At 31.8% G+C, this 16,976-nt stretch overlaps 1 protein-coding gene across 8 annotated transcripts in view; it reads right to left on the bottom strand.

Annotated features, from left to right (window-relative positions):
• Positions 1-16,976, bottom strand: part of LOC127065916 (potassium voltage-gated channel protein eag) — a 113,298-nt gene that overhangs the window by 67,423 nt on the left and 28,899 nt on the right. For all 8 annotated transcript variants that reach the window (XM_050998946.1, XM_050998945.1, XM_050998952.1 and 5 more), the window contains exon 2: positions 14,472-16,952. In XM_050998946.1, coding sequence (XP_050854903.1) covers positions 14,472-14,550 — 79 coding nt within the window. In that variant the 5' untranslated portion in view covers positions 14,551-16,952. The remainder of the gene's footprint in view (positions 1-14,471; positions 16,953-16,976) is intronic.

Raw genomic sequence — 16,976 nt, 5'->3', positions numbered from 1 at the left:
AATGAAATAAAAAAAAAAAAAAAAGAATGAAAATTCTGACAAAAAAAAAAAAACAAAACATGTATATACACATACTACATAATTAGTATAAGTATTACACATGATATACATAACACATTTCAACTTAACTTTGCAATGTTAATATAAGGAAATATTGTTTAAGTAAAAAAACTGTTTTATTAATATTTACTGCACGAGGATAGCAACCATGAAAATTTTTGTTTGTTGACGTTGATGTTCGTCGATTGAACCGATTAAACCAGACGAGCTTCGATTCCATATATCGCGAAATGACGTACAGGTCGCTGAAACAACCTCTGATAAAATAATATTTATCGGTGTCATGCAGGCATCTCTCGTCACCACCCACCACCCTAACTCTCAACCCCCACCCCCACCCCCACCCCCAACCTCCATTTCCATTCCTGAACTTTCTGTTGTCGTTCGTCAAAATATGAATCATTGTCAAATACGCTTGTAAATGTGTACGACTGTAAACGAAACTATTTCGTAACATTCCGTCGTTCTATTTGACAATGGCTCGACTAATTGCATCGAATTTCACTATCGTTTCTCATACCAATGATATATGTGCGTGTATGTGTGTGTGTGGTGTTTAGATATATGTTACTTTGAAACGTTATCGATGAATTAATGAAGTTGGTTAATTAAAATGTTTTTTTATTAATAATTAACACGCGAATCGAGTACCTTCATATATTTTACTCGAAATAACAATTATTTTTATAATTTATATTAATTCGTTTTTAATTATCGCAATGTAATAAAATTTATTTAAAATATAATTAATTATATTCAGATATAATTAATATTGTTTTATATATGTATATGTGTGTGTATATATATTAAATATAATAATATTAATGAATCGATGACGTATCAAGTATATTTTTCATATAAAATATAAGTTCGATAATTATACTAAGATATACATAATTAATGTTTGATAATTTTATAAAATGTATAAATATATAATCTATGAACTATTTCATATAAAATTATTTTTAATATACATATAATACTATGTTATAATAAATAAATAAATATATATATTATATTATACTATATTAATAATATGAGATTAAGAGAGAAAGAAAAATCTTCGTCAAACGAAAGTAGAGAAAATGTGATAAATAATTCTAGAGACTAGGTTTGGAGCATGATATTAGGGCATGATAAACTCTAGTCGAACTAGTCGTATGAATTTAACAAGGTTTACGATGCCTAAACCGCTTCGTAGATTTTCTAAGTATCAGCGCATCGGTAAGTTACATATAAGTATATATATATATTTTATATATATATATATATATATACACACATATATGTCGTCACACTTGGCCCAAACGAGAGAACGAACATCAACCGAGTTTAATGAAGTTGCATCAAATACGTCCACATTTAATAGCTTCTCGAAAAGTTTAAATTGTTATCACGCTCGAGTTATCGACCATGTCGAAGAACTATCACCGATAGTTATTTTTCGATTCGAGGTCGATCGTTTATTAGACTTTTCTGCTTCTAAAATTACATTTTCCAATACCTTTTGTTTTTGTCAAATGTCTTTTTAATGTCTTCTATTATATCCTTTTTTAATTTTATTATATTTTTGTAAAGAGAGAAAGAAAGAGAGACAGAGAGAAAGAGAGAGAGAGAGAGAGATCGGTTAAATTTTCAAGGTCGTATTTTACAAGAATTAAATCGAAGTAGTTTTACATACTATTTGTAATAAGAATTCTATTTTATCTATGCATAGACAATGCTGCTTCCGACCTTTCTACGAACGTGTAATATGTGCAACTGCAGTGCAGTGCAGTGCAGTGCAGTGTAGTGCAGTGTAGCAAGGTATCTTGGATTTGCAGAAACAACCTTAGTATAATAGATTTACCGTTTGTAATTTATTCATACGACGTATTCCATTCTCGTTTAATTCATAGAAAATCATTTCGATATTTTCGATATGATATATATAAATACAAATCGATATTCTGTGTAACAAAACTTTTGGTGAACGTCAATACGAATTCAAGGAAGACTTAAAATGTAATTTTGTTTTTATCATAAATGTAATAATATTTTTTAAGTTTGATTTTAAGTTTTAAATAATTACATTTTCAGAAATGTGTGAACAATAGTAAATAAGTAGATAAATGATTGATTAAACAATGAAAGAGAAAAGAAAATTGATCGATTAATTCATTGCCTATAAAATGTTTACAAGATGATTGATTTTATTATTGCGATTATACAGTTTGTTAAACTTCAAAGCACCATAACTCAGTAAAATATCGATGAAAATGTATACCCCAGGTAGTCGTTGGATTCGTATTGATATTCTTTACAACTTTCATACTACTTAAAATATCGATTTTCTTTCCAAAAAAAAAAAAAAAAAAAAAAGAGAGAGAGAGAGAAAAAAGATTTTTACGACTTTCGTATCTCGAGAATAGCACTCTACAAATAAAATGGTTACAGACATAATAAATATTACATGTACTTTTTAAAACCTAACATTATTAAATTTTTATTAGAAACATTTTATTATAAAATTAATTTGATTGGTGATATTTGATTATATCTTTTAAGATGAGAGACCCTAAGTACATACACATATACGTTTTACTTGCATACCAATTAAAAAAATCTTGTACAAATTTTTCCCTTTATTCTTCCACTCTTTTTTTTTTTTTTGATTCCAGTAATCCGACAAGAACAACTGAAAAAGGAGATAATAATAATAAAAAACAAAATTAAAAAAAGATAAAATAAATGATAACAACAAAAAGATTTCAAAGCTTACGCACGAAATCCTTGAAGAGCATAGCAGCGAGTTAGAAAGAACAAAAAAAAAACAAAACAAAACAAAAATAAATAAAAAATAAAATACAAGGAAAAAAGATAGGAAGAGAAGCAGAAAAAAAAATACTTTTAGCAAAATGATTACTTTTTCTCGCGGAAACTACGACCACATACAGACCGCTGGCGAATCTAACGAGCAAACGTTTGAATTTCTTGCCTCAAAGGAAAAAACGACACGAGTCTCTCGTTTCTCGTGTAAAAGAGATCCCTTTTCCTTTTTTTTATTATTATTTTTTTTTTCTTTTTTGAGAAACTGATACGTTAACGTGGAAAGCTAGTACCAGAGGCGATCTTAAGAATTTCATTGCTAAAGGCATCGCCCAGGAAGGAAGGAAGGAAGGAAAGAAGCAAGCAAGCAAGCAAGCAAGAAAGCAAGCAAGCAAGAAAGCAAGCAAGCAAGAAAGCAAGCAAACAAGCCAGGAAGTCAGCCATCAAAATCTTTGACTTTATAGCCTCCGGAAAATCCTAACATTTTTCTTTTTCATCACTTGTCGATTTACATTCGAAAGATTGAACCTCATTTCCTTTACGATTTATTTTATTTGGGATTCTTTTATTTCTCTTTTTCTTTCTTCCTTTTTCCCCCTTTCATTTTTTTTAATTTTGTTCTCACATATATCGTTCAAAATAATCTTTGACCTTTACAGGTCGTATCCGTAGGTACCTATCAGTTGTGCGATATGAAGTATAAATCTTTTTGTCAACTGTATTAATAATCGTCACGTTTTTGACTCTCGTTAAATGTTCACTCGTATATATATTATTGAAATTATTTGAAAAAAAAAAAAATATATATATATATATATATATATATATATATATAAAAAGTCTGAAAAACTATGTTTCATTCGAAAGAAAAAAGAAGAAAGACATCGAGTTGGAGATAGAGAAGGAGAGTTAATTCTTACGTTTGCACCTATCATGATTTTCTCTTTTCTACTTTTTATTTCTTCTCTTTTTAACCTTTTACACGAATTTTTAAAGAAACAAATGGAATATTATCGCTTTTAAAAATGAAAAAAAAAAAAAAGAGGAAATGGTTTATAAAGGTTAAACTTCCTTTGAAAATTTTCTTTTGTATATAACGGCGATGTTAAGGCACGTAAACGAGAGAGAGGAAGGAGAAAAAGAGAAAAAGAGAGAGAGGCAGAGGGGGAGAGAGAGAGAGAGAGAGAGAGAGAGAGAGAGAGAGAGAGAGAGAGAGAGAGAGAGAGAGAGTAAATGCGAGTTTTTCGCACATATCATTGAATAGCGTTCCTTTTGAATATATACAAAAGGGAGAGAGAGAGAGAAAGAGAGAGAAAAAGAGAGAGAAAGAGAGAGAGAGAGAGAGAATAAAAAAGAGAAAGAAAGAAAGAAAGAGAGAAAGAGAAAGAGAAAGAGAGAGAGAGAGAGTTTCCATTTAATTGCGAGTCAACGAACGTGCAAACGTACACGGCCAGGAATTGATTAATATGCAAATCGATGGTAAGAGCTTGGGTTACGTGTAATCGTCATTGTTTCGCATCTATACTCGGTCAGGTATGGGTGTAGAATACACAGGATGTATTTCTTCGTAACCTGATTTCGATTCGATTAGGTTCTGCGTCATTTGCTGACATAATAAAGATATAATAGATCCATTTCTACAAATCTTTTTATAGATTATATTTTCTATTTCTTCTCTTATTCATAGTGAGTGAATATAATAATATACAAAATTTTTACGTTTCTTTTTTCGTTAGACTTTTATCTGATATCGTGTAACATATAATTAAAGTTTTTGTTTTTAAATGTAATTTATAATTGAGTATTGTGTATGTACTTAACTCTCTTTCTTTCTTTTGCTCTTTTTATATTAATATTAATGTATATTTATAATATTCTTAATTTAAGTATACTGATTTATAATATACTTAAGTAAATTATAATAACAGTATATAATAAGTATACTATAATTATATAATAGTATTATTTACTTAAATAAAAAATACTATGAATATACATACGTATATATCATATATATATATATGAATTGTATTGGTTAATTCGATGTCCATAGTAATAAAATAGCGTATATTTAAGTAATAATAAATAATAATACAATTACTATATCATATAATGTGATGTACCTGACAAAAAAAAAAAATAATATAAAAGAAATAAAAATATTTTATTACAGAGTTTTCAACGCAATCCATCACGAAAAATTAATGTACAAAAATATATTCGTACAAGTAAACAATATAAAAATTATTTAATTTCAATTTATATTAGATTAATTGAAGGTAAAAGGTGCATATATATATATACATATAGATATATATTTTTTATAAATTTTTGTGCGAAAAATCTGAGAGAGACGAAATGTGATTAATTAAAAATTGGGAAAAAAAATCATGTTTAGATTGTCGGTTTCGATTTTTCTCTCGTTGTCGTCGCATACGCGAAGCCACATGCTCGGAATATATTTAAGTTAGCTATTGGTCGATTCGACTCGAATTAATTGTTCTCTTCGATCGGTGATTTTCAATTACGATAGAGTACCTCGCGAATTCTCCGACCGCATCGATATGTCTGTTGTTTATTGATCGAATTGCACTAGCAACCTGTTATCTTGGTTTAACATGATTTACCATACAACGAACGAATCAAACTTCTATCGAAAAAAAAGAAAAGGGAAAGAAATCAAAAGAAGAAAGAAAAAAAGAAAAAAAAAGAAAATAAAAGAAAAAAGAAAGAAAGTTTATCCTTGTTTCTACTCATTGGTCGATGTATAATATATTTTAATATTATTATTGAAAATGAGAAAATAATAGAACGAAACAAAAGTAAAGCAAAACAATAAACGAAATATATATATACAAACACACATATATATTTTATATAATATATTAAATATATGTGTGTATGTGTGTATACATGTATATAGAAAGATTATATTTCGTTTAGTAAGGTTTCAAGCTATGTAGTTATCCTTTTCGCGACAGCTTTTACACACTTTCCATGTTGAACGAATACAAAGAGAGAAAGAGAAAGGAATAGAGTAAGTAAGTAAGAGAGAGAGAGAGAGAGAGAGAGAGTATATGTATGTATATGTTCGAAACTCGAAAGTTGTGCCACGATTTAAACTTGACAGTTCTGACATGACTCTTAACTCTGACGCACGTATAATTATCCACGTTTCATGTTTCGATAGTTTCAACGTTAGATAGAAATATCTTACGCTGAGAAGGATATAATTCTCTTTCGGTTAATATATTTTATTGACATAATAAAGCAACGATGTATAATCATTTTTATATATTCCATAGAGAGATTATTTTTTATCTTTTTCTTCTTTCTATTTCTCTTATTTGTATTTTTATTTCTTTTTGTTCTTGAGAAAAGAAAATAATATTTCGTATATAATATTTCATATTATTATTATTATTATTATTATTATTATTATTTATATAATTAAGTACAATTTTTAATATATTTGAAATACTTAAACACTTTCTATTTCATCTTACTTCCTCTTATATATTATTTTCAATATTTTATATAGCTATAATTATAAAATAAAATAATTTCGAATATTTCATGTATTTATAACAAAAAAGAGAAAACAAAAGAAGATAAAGAACTCTATTTATAAAAAAATAAAATATTCCTAATGTTGCCCATATATTTATAAAACGAAACAGGATCACAAATATTTACTATATAATTAAATATAAAATAAAATAATATATACATATATATATATATATTTCTAAGGAAAAAAACATTCGATTCGAATATTAAACAAATATTTATAATGAGATATAATAAACAGATAATCCATTTATTATATACAGATTATATAGCCAATAGAGAAAACGATTAATTTAACGTGGAGAGGAAAAAAAAAGAAGAAAAAAAAATTCTTTTTTTATATTATAAGCTGAAATCCAAGCTGGATTCTAATTAATGTGCTAGGAAAGCGATACCTACTGACGTTATTAAATCCCTTCGTTATCAAAAACGATAATTCCTTCGAGTGTTATTACCGGACGTTAGAGAAGAGAAAAACGAGGGTGATCTTTGCCAACGAAGAAGAAACTAACAGGTCCAACATTCCAAACGAGATATTCAACGGTTTCTTATCGGACTCGTTGAGCGAAGTAATTACGGAGAAGAAAATAAAAAAAAGAAAAAAAGAAAACAAACAAAAAATAAACAAAAGAGACAACAAACCAAAAAAAAAAAAATATCCTTGCAACTCGTCATTCTACTTTCCTTCTTTTTTCGTTTCTTACATTCTGGCTAATGTACTCTCTTTTACACGCTTGTTTTATTCATTAAGTAAATAAATTTAATGAATAAAAAAGAAAAGAAAAAAAAAAGAGAATGAAGCACTTGCGATTTCATTAAATAATTATTAAATAATTACTTTTATCGATATTGTATAACGGACCCGCTCTTTTTTTCACTCTCTTTTTTCCTTTTCAATCACGTTAATTTTATAATATAATATTAAAAAAAAAAAAAAGAAGCACTTGTACGTTTCATTGTTCGTAAAAAAAAAAAATATGTAAGAGATCATAATATTCTTCATTATACATTCCTTTGATTTTCTTAATTAGTTAATTAATTAATTGCTCGTTCAGCCAATCTTCATGAGATCAAAAGGATCTGAATAAAAAAATCTAGTTCTTTAGAAAATATCGATAAAATCGTTAGAAAAAGAAAAAAGGATTAAGTAATCTAAATGATCTTCATTTTATTTGCCTTTTTATTATGTTTGAAAAAGAAATAGAAGAATAATAATCTTTAGATTATTCTAAGTGTTATCGATCTCTTATCGTGACTCTTTAAAGAAACGAAGTATTAATTTCGTCCTTGAATTAATTAATTAATTACTCGTTTCACCCTCTTCGTAAAATCGTAAGAATCTCAATGAAAATGTAACTCGTCGATAAGAAAATAAGAAAAAAAAACAAAAGAAATGATTAAGTACTTGCTACTTTAAATGATTTTAATATTATCTACAATTTTGTTATCTGAGAGTAAAAAAAAAAAAGAAAAAGATTAATAAAAGAAAGAAAAAAAAAAAGATTAAATAAATACTCTAAACGATCTTGAACTTATCTGCCTTTTTGTTACGTCTGAGAAAGAAAGGAAAAGATGAACAATTTTAAAAGTACCTCGAAGGTCAATAATCTCTCATCGTGACTCTTGAAAGAGACGAAGAATTCATTTTGTTCTTGAACTAATTAATTAATTACTCGTTTCACCCTCTTCTTAAAATCGTAAAAATTTCAACGTAATTCCAACTCGTAGTATAGTTGAAGAAAAAAGAAAAATGATGAAGTACTTACTACTCTAAACGATCTTATTCGTATCTACCTTTTTATTATCTCCGAGATAATAAAAGAAAATGAAGAATAATCTGTAGATACTCTACAGATAGAAACCATCGATACGATTGGGGAGAAAAATGAAAAAGAAACTACTCTAAACTATCTCAATCTTATCCACCATCTTATTATCTACGAATACAAGAAGAAAAAGTAGAACAATCTTTAAAGTATTCTTAACTATTAAAGATCTCTCGTCGTGAGACTCTTGAAGAAGACGAAGGATTAATTTTATCCTTGAACTAATTAATCAATTAATTAATTACACAATTCACATTCGATCACAAACTATTACTACGATTCTATAAGAACAATCGATGATATTACAAAAAAGAAAAAAGAAAAAGATATTAACTACTTGATCTTATCTACAATTTTATTATCCACAAATATGCGATAAAGAAGTAGAACGATCTTCAGAATATCCCTAAAGGTTAAAGATCTCTCGTGGTGACACTTGAAAATGACGAAGGATTAATTTTGTCCATCGACACCTCAGCGATCTTATCTCCAACGACACTCAAGATGGTTGAGATGGTTGATACGCGGAAGGAGTGCTGTCGTCGTTGGCAACAACAGCACCAGTAACACCAAATACTACCAACTTAATGAAACTAGCTACGAAATGCAGTAGTGGTTGTTGCCACGAAAAGTAGTAACTCCGTCTTCGTACGTTCTCCTCTTCTCTCAAGGAGTTACGCGAGCGAATACTACGAGGACGTGCTTTTACCAGTCCCTAGAGGGCCCAGTCATAATTTTTTCCAAGTATTTTTCACTAAGAGACGTATGTACTATCTCTACCAAAGACCTTCTTTTAATGTATGTATGTGTATATGTATATATGTATGTATGTATGTATGTATATATGTATGTATGTATGTATGTATGTATGTATGTATGTATGTATGTATGTATGTATGTATGTATGTATGTATGTATGTATGTATGTATGTATGTATGTATGTATGTATGTATGTATGTATGTATGCGTATGTGTGAAAGAAATAAGAAAAAGAAAGAGAGAGAGAGAGAGAGAGAGAGAGAAGGGTTGAGGGATGCACGCGTCTATGCATTTATGCATCTCCTGCTGTACGTGACGACCCCACCACTTGGCAAACTCTCAGAACTAGTTAATTCATTCTTGCTGCATTTCAGCGCGTACGATTCGAAGAATAAAGAGAAAGGGAGGAAGGGGGAGAGAGAGAGAAAGAGAGAGAGAGAACGTGCGTGCCTTTGCGAAAACGTTCATAAAAGAAGACAGCTCGATGAATTTAATCAATCTTTTATTATTATTATTATTATTATTATTATTATTATTATTATTATTATTATTATTATTCTACTCTTAAAGAACTACATCGATAGGATTTTTATAGATCGTGTCAATTTCATAGACTGTCAGTTACATTGCAGTGCGATTAGATCGTTAGATTGTTAGATTTATGTAATGTACTTATGATAACAGCTGTTTCTCTATCTTTAACTTTTTCTCTTTCTCTTTCTACGATATGTATGTATGTATGTGTGTCTGTGTTTGTGTATTCTCTTATTAAAATATTGTAACATAGAAGAAATTTATTAGAAAATATTATTCTTTTTAATCTATTGAAAAATATTATATCTCGCGAAGACTGAAAAATGTAAGTTAAGTAAATATTATCAATCTGAAATCATGTTTTATTAGTGCTGGAAATATCTATGTATTCTACCTACATATATACGTATATTATTATTCTCTAATTAAAATATTATAATATAGATAAATATAGTTCGAAATATATTTATCAAAAATTAATCACTACTGTTATTTAATAAAAATAAATTTTCAATAGAATCTTCAAAAATGTAACGTATCGATACACTTCTACAGACATATCTATGATAACGGTTAATAGTTATAAAATATTATCTTCTCCATAAACTCTCTCTCTCTCTCTCTCTATGCGTATATCTTTCTATGTGTGTGTAAAAAAAAAAGAGAGAGAGAGAAAGAGACAGAGATATGGAAAGTATGAATCACCATTTAATTAATCTTCCATCGAAAATAGAACCGCGGCGTGCAGTATCGATTCGTGGCTCGTTTGACCTCAAGCATGGCCTCGCGTATTTTCAGTATTCCTGATGAAGATGGAAAAAATCATTTGCATAACCGGATACTCGAAAGTCGAGCTTCATCGAGGAAAAAAACGGAAAACTGTCACGTTTATCAGATTTCTTTCTTTCCTTCTTCCTTTCTTTCTTTCTTTCTTTCTTTCTTTCTATCTCTCTCTATCTCTCTCTTTCTTTGAACTCCTGTTTTCTACCCTTTTTCTACCCCTATATAACGGACGAGAAATTCAACTTTGTAACTATATTTCTGATTGTGGAATGAAATCGTTCAAAGGGAAACGTCCCTTGCGGCAATGCCCATTAATTTGATCTTTTCACTCATTCTTTTACCTTCTCCCTTCTCGTCCTCCCTCTCTCTCTCTCTCTCTCTCTCTCTCTCTCTCTCTCTCTCTCTCTCTCTCTCTCTCTCTCTCTCTATCTCTCTCTATCTGTCTATCTATCTATATCTCTATCTCTTTCCGCTTTCTCTCTATCTCTCTTTCTCTCTATCTATCTGACTTTAACTCTCTTACTTATACTTTTATCATTTTTCTCACTCGCATCAATTATTTTTATAACTGATTATAATTTTCCTTCTTTGGAAGGAGATAGGAAAAAAATTACAAGAAATTAATAAATAAAAAAAGAGACATGATACAATCTAACGCACACCATAGAAATATTTTCTATCCTTCATTAGAAATTTAAAAAAGTAACAAAAGAAAGAAAAAACCGAATAGATGTATAAAAAAAATATTATATTGTTTTATTGTTTTATATCCATTATTGCGAACGAACATGCGAACTCAAAAAAACAGAAAATATTTTTTCTTTTCGTTGAAAGAGATAAAAAAAAACAATAGAAAATGAGAAAACATATACACAGAAAAGCATAATTCATATATAACTTTTCTCTCTCTCTCTCTCTCTCTCTCTCTCTCTCTCTCTCTCTCTCTCTCTCTCTCTCTCTCTCTCTCTCTCTCTCTCTCTCTCTCTCTCTCTCTCTCTCTCTCTCTCTTTCTCTCTCTCTCTATCTATCTATCTATATTTTTCTTTTTGCAAGATTAATAATACCAAACGCGCCGAGGCGAAATAAAGAAGAAGTAACAAAATTCAACTCGTTTCACGGCGTTTTTAATATATTCAAATAACGTGCTTGGCTAGGTCGAAAAATTTTTTTCCTCTTGGATGCTCCGAGAGCTTCGGGATTTTGTATCTAATTAATGAAAATCATTCACTTCCGTTTCGTAGATCGATTAACGAAATCTTTCCTTCTTTTTTTTCCAAATCTCTCTTTCTTTCTTTCTTCCTTTCTTTCTTTCTTTTTTCTCTTGTCTATTTCTTTTCCTTTTTTTTTATGTGCTTTCTCTTTCTCTGTATCTGTTTTCCTTTCTCTCTTTCGTCGTTAAGAATGTCCTTGCTTCAGAAAAATCCATTCTCCGTTGCCGGAAGTCTATCGATTACACGAAAGTCGAACTTCTCCCTTGGGTTCTCGAATAACCATCGACGAAGAAAACGAGAGAGAAAGAAAATCGAAGCTTACGTATCCTCGAGAGAAATAAAAAATTCACTTTTCTTTCTTCTCTCTTTCCCTCTCTCAAAAAAACGAAAAAAAAAGAAGAGGAATAATAAGAAGGAGAGGAAAAAAAACAAAAAAGAAAGGAGAAAAAGAATAGCAACAAATTTTTGCCTATAATAAAGTACAAAAATTTCGAAATTTTGTATTTTAATGGGTGAAAGGGGAGAAAGAAAATAAAAGATACAAAAAATGGAAAATCTGCAGAGAGAAAAAGAAAAGAGAAAAAAAGAGCCTCCTTCCCCTACGCTCTACTAAGGTCGAAAAATCGATCGTTACCATTCGATTCGTGAGATACGTGGATATTAGTGTATGGAAATTCGAGTACGAGTCGACCACCGTTAGCGTAGAAAATGGACGTGAAAATAGAATTCGCGGTGAGTGGTCGGTTCGCAATTCCTGCTTCGAGAATATATTTCTCGAATATCCTCGAGTGAATAAATACGGAACGAATGCTGAGAACATTTCCAATACATTCTCTTCTAAACCCTTTCCCACCCTCTTCCCCTTCTCCATCACCCCGTCGTTCACCCATTTTCTGCATCAAACCTTCGGCCAATCATCCGCACAATTCCGACGACAACAACGACGAGGACGACGACGACGACGACGACGACGACGACGACGACGACGACGACGACGACGACGACGACGACGACGACGACGACGACGACGACGACGACGACGACGACGACGACGACGACGACGACGACGACGACGACGACGACGACGACGACGACGACGACGGCGACGGCGACAACGATTTAGATTTGGCGCCTTTCCACAGTTTTTTTTTTTTGCTTTTTATTCTTCGAACTTAACGCAATCTCAAATAAGGAATATTTGTTGTTTTATGAGGTTGCCGATCGTAAAATATTATATACGTCTACTATGTGTTACCTATTGAAATATAGCGATATATGGGAAATCTTTGTTCCGTGTGTATTGTACGATAAATAAAAGATGCTTTCTAAGAATTTTTATCGGGAGAAAATAGAAGAAATTCGAAACTTTCGAAAAATATATATATTGTGTGTGTGTGTGTGTGTGTGTGTATATATATATATATATATATATATATATAGAGAGAGAGAGAGATGGAATATTAGTTATCATTTTATTAAAAATATTTCGAGAAGTCTAATATTAATAAATTATCTTCTATAAAATACAAAATTATATAAAAATTTGAAAGATCCATAATGTTCATTTGTATTGCTTATTGTTATATTGTGTAAAAAAGAAAAGTATGTGTATATATTTTTTGTATTTAATTATTTAATCATTTAATTTTTAATTAAAAAGAAATAAGAAAAATAAAGAAGAAAAAGTATCGTCGATCGAAAATATTTATAAAAAAAAAAACACAAAAAAATGTCCCCCCTCTCTTTCTCTCTCAAATTCGTCTAATTTCGATTAATGGGAAAACAGCAGAATGAGCGTTCACACACTTGGTTTGACTCTTTCACAACAAAATGAGGAGGATGAAGTTTACTCATCTTTGCCCTTCGAACCTCGATTGATACCTTTCTCTTTTTCTCTCCTTCTCTTTCGTTTGAAAATTAAAGAGCAACGAGCACAGCGACTCGAATTTTCATCGTCGCCTCGCTGAGTCACAATTCAACAATACTCTTCGCGATTCGAGGAGGTACTCGCGAAACAAGATACATTTAAAATTACACTTTAATTTCGCATCAGTGATTACTCTACGAGCAATAAGCTCACCTTTCTTTTTCCATTTTTCTGTCTACCCTTCCATCTCTCTCCCACCCTCTCACATTACCTCTTCCTTCCATTCGTTTTTATTTCTCCCTTACGAGAAAATATTTTCTATGTAAATACACTCACACACATATACAGACACACAGGTCTGCATACGTTGCAGTGAACCGCAAGTGAAGATTATCCCCTTATGACACCATATCGATTCCCATTATGTGTTATAATTAATATACAGTCGATCTAAAAATAAAACTAGTCTGCCGTTTCGGGTCCGATGGAATTAAAAAATAAAATTCACACGTGGCAGAAAAAGTGAAGAGATCTCTCGATCCCTTTTACTATCCTCGCGCGAATTTAACACTTGTATCAAATTCTTTTTTCAAACGTTGCTCTCGAACACATACCCTACGGTACTTTCAATAAATTCTCTTAAAAATTTACTTCAAAACTTCCATTGCAATCTTCTCCTTTCTTTTCTGTTTTCTTAAGTATTACTTAATCATTACAGTTCAATTTATAGTAACTAAAGATAATTTTGAAACCTTATAATAACAATAATAATAATAACATTTTTATTATAATTATCATTAATAATAATAATAGACATCCCGCATAAAATAAAATGTAGAAATTCGTTGTAATATACAAATGCCTATAGAAATGTTTAATACTATCTGTATTGATGCTGCACCGAATGCACTTGACAAATCTTGATACAATTGATTAAATAATGGTAAAAAGAAAAAAAAAGAAAAAAAAAAGAAAAAGAAATATTAGTCTCGATTTACATAATAATAACAATAATAATAACAATAATAATAATAGTAATAAAAATGACTCACGTTGACTGCTGCTCCGTCTAATAATGTTCTCGAGGAACGTGTTTTGCGGGGCTACCAGGCCCCTACGGCCCCCTGGCATCCTTTCTTCGTTGAACGATCCTGGACCGTGGTCGCTGAGAGATGGCTATCAGGAGCTCGGCTCTGCGACGACGAGGAGGACGAAGAGGAGGAGGACAAAGAGGACAACAACGACGACGACGAGGACGAGGTTGTGCTCGAGCCGGTACCTTGAGCACCGCATTGCAACAGCCCTTTTGTTCCTTCCTTGTTTCCTTCCTTCTTCTTTCCTTTCTATCTTCTATCTTCTATCTCTCTCTCTCTCTCTCTTTCTTTTTTCTTTTTCTCTTTCTTTCTTTCACTTTTTCACCCTTTTCCTTCTTTGTTCACACACGTCACCACTACTGGCACACTCGCGATATCCGAAAACGAAAGTCGATCGTCGTCGTCATCATCATCAACATCATCAACATCATCATCATCATCATCATCATCATTATTATTATTATTATTATTATTAGGATCATCATCATCATCATCATCATCATCATCATCATCATCATCATCATCATCATCAACAACATCAACATCATGACCACCAGCATAATTATAATTATAATCATCACCATCATCATCACCATCATCATCGTCATCATCATCGTCATCATCGTCATCATTATCATCGGCGTATTCAACGTCATCATCATCATCGTCATCATCGCCGCTGGCCGAATCACCATCGAGAGAGATCCCACGTAATTTTATATCCACGGAATTGACGATGGTAAGGGATAAGGATAAGGAATAGGAGGAAGTAGTGGAGGAAGAAAAGGAGATTGAGGATAAGGATAAGGGATAGGAGGTGGAGGATAAGGAATAAGAAAAAGAAGAAGAAAAAGAGGAGAACGTGGCGCTTCTTTCGTCACCTAAAGATCGTCTCCCTCCCGCGCGACATTGCAGTATTGCCGAAAAATAAATAGGAAGGTCTGTCTGGTAGTAGTCCCTTCTTTTTTAAAAAGGAAAAAGGAATAAAAAGATTCAAGATAGAAGATGAAGAAGAAGAAGAAGAAGAAGAAGAAAAAGAAGAAGAAGAAGAAGAAGAAGAAGAAGAAGAAGAAGAAGAAGAAGAAGAAGAAGAAAGGTAGGGATTGATCGATAGAAGTACGATGACCTTCGGCCCACTTTTCTGGCCCAAGACGACTAGGAAGGAAGTAGTCTCGTCGATGACGAGGACAAAGATCGATTGGATAAGCAAAGAGGATTTTGATGGATAGAGAATATAATAGGAATAACGATAGAAGATAATGATGAAGTAGTTGTAGTAGTAGTAGAAGTAGTAGTAGCAGAAGTTGTAGTAGTAGCAATAGTAACAGCAGTAGTAGTAGTAGTAGTAGTAGTAGTAGTAGTAGTAGCAGCAGCAGCAGTAGTAGTAGCAATAGTAGTAGTAGTAATAGTAGTAGTAGTAGTATTTGTAATAGTAGTAATAATAATAATCGTAACAGTAGTAATAGTAGTAATAGTAGTAGTAGTAGTAATAGTAGTAGAAGTAGAAATAGGCGAGCCAACAATCGAAAATTTCTATCTTATGAGATAATCCTAGGCAATGCTCGCAGCAACGAGAACTCGCTGACAGAGTCCTCCAGGTGTCCTTTTGATGGATATGTGCCAATGATGAGCACTGACCCATCTAACCGCAGTCCTTCCAAGCGATTGGCCGAGCTATCGCTAATACTGGCCGTGCAAGTTGATGGCGACGATGGTGATGACGAGGATGATGATGATGATGACGACAACGAGGACGAGAACGGGAACGAGAACGACGGTGACGATGATAGGGATGATAAGAACGACGACGACGATGATGACGATGACTGCTGCGTTGCTGCTCTTCCTCTTCTTCTTCTCGTCGTAAACGACGATGGTGTCGGTGATGATGACGACGGCGATGACCACGGATAACGAGCAAACGAAGCGGGCCTCGTTCCAACGACCTCGTTCTCCACATCCTCGGCGTCCTCCTCGGCGTCCGTGCAACTCGTGCCCGCGGAGGAGGACATCCCTCGCCAGTGAGGAAGCCGGCTGGAGAAGCCTCTGGTCCCTTCAAACGATCACATCGTTCCGATCGAACTTATCCTACTCGACTACTACTAATAAATACTTTGCACACACGCGCGCACTCTCTATCTTTTTTCTTTCTTCCTTTCTTTTTGTATCTTTTTTTTTCTCTCTCACTCTCTCCCTCTCTTTCTCTCTTTTTGTTTTTCTTTCTTCTTTTCTACTTCTTCTTCTTCTTCTTTTTCTTCTTATCTTCTGCTTCTTCTTCTTCTTCTTCTTCTTCTTCTTCTTCTTCTTTTCTTCTTCTTCTTCTTCTTCTGGTTTTTATTCTTGTTTTATTAATCTCAAAGAAGAATTTCTCTTTGATCTAGCAAGATCCAAATCGAAACCTATTCTCCTTCTCGTTCGCACTCCTCCCTCTTCCTCTTTCTGTAATAGTAAAAAAGAAAAGAG

The sequence above is a fragment of the Vespula vulgaris genome, chromosome 8 (genome assembly GCF_905475345.1).
Source record: "Vespula vulgaris chromosome 8, iyVesVulg1.1, whole genome shotgun sequence".
NCBI lineage: Eukaryota > Metazoa > Arthropoda > Insecta > Hymenoptera > Vespidae > Vespula > Vespula vulgaris.
The sequence above is the reverse complement of the archived record's forward strand: the minus strand, read 5'-3'. Positions and strand labels throughout refer to the sequence as shown.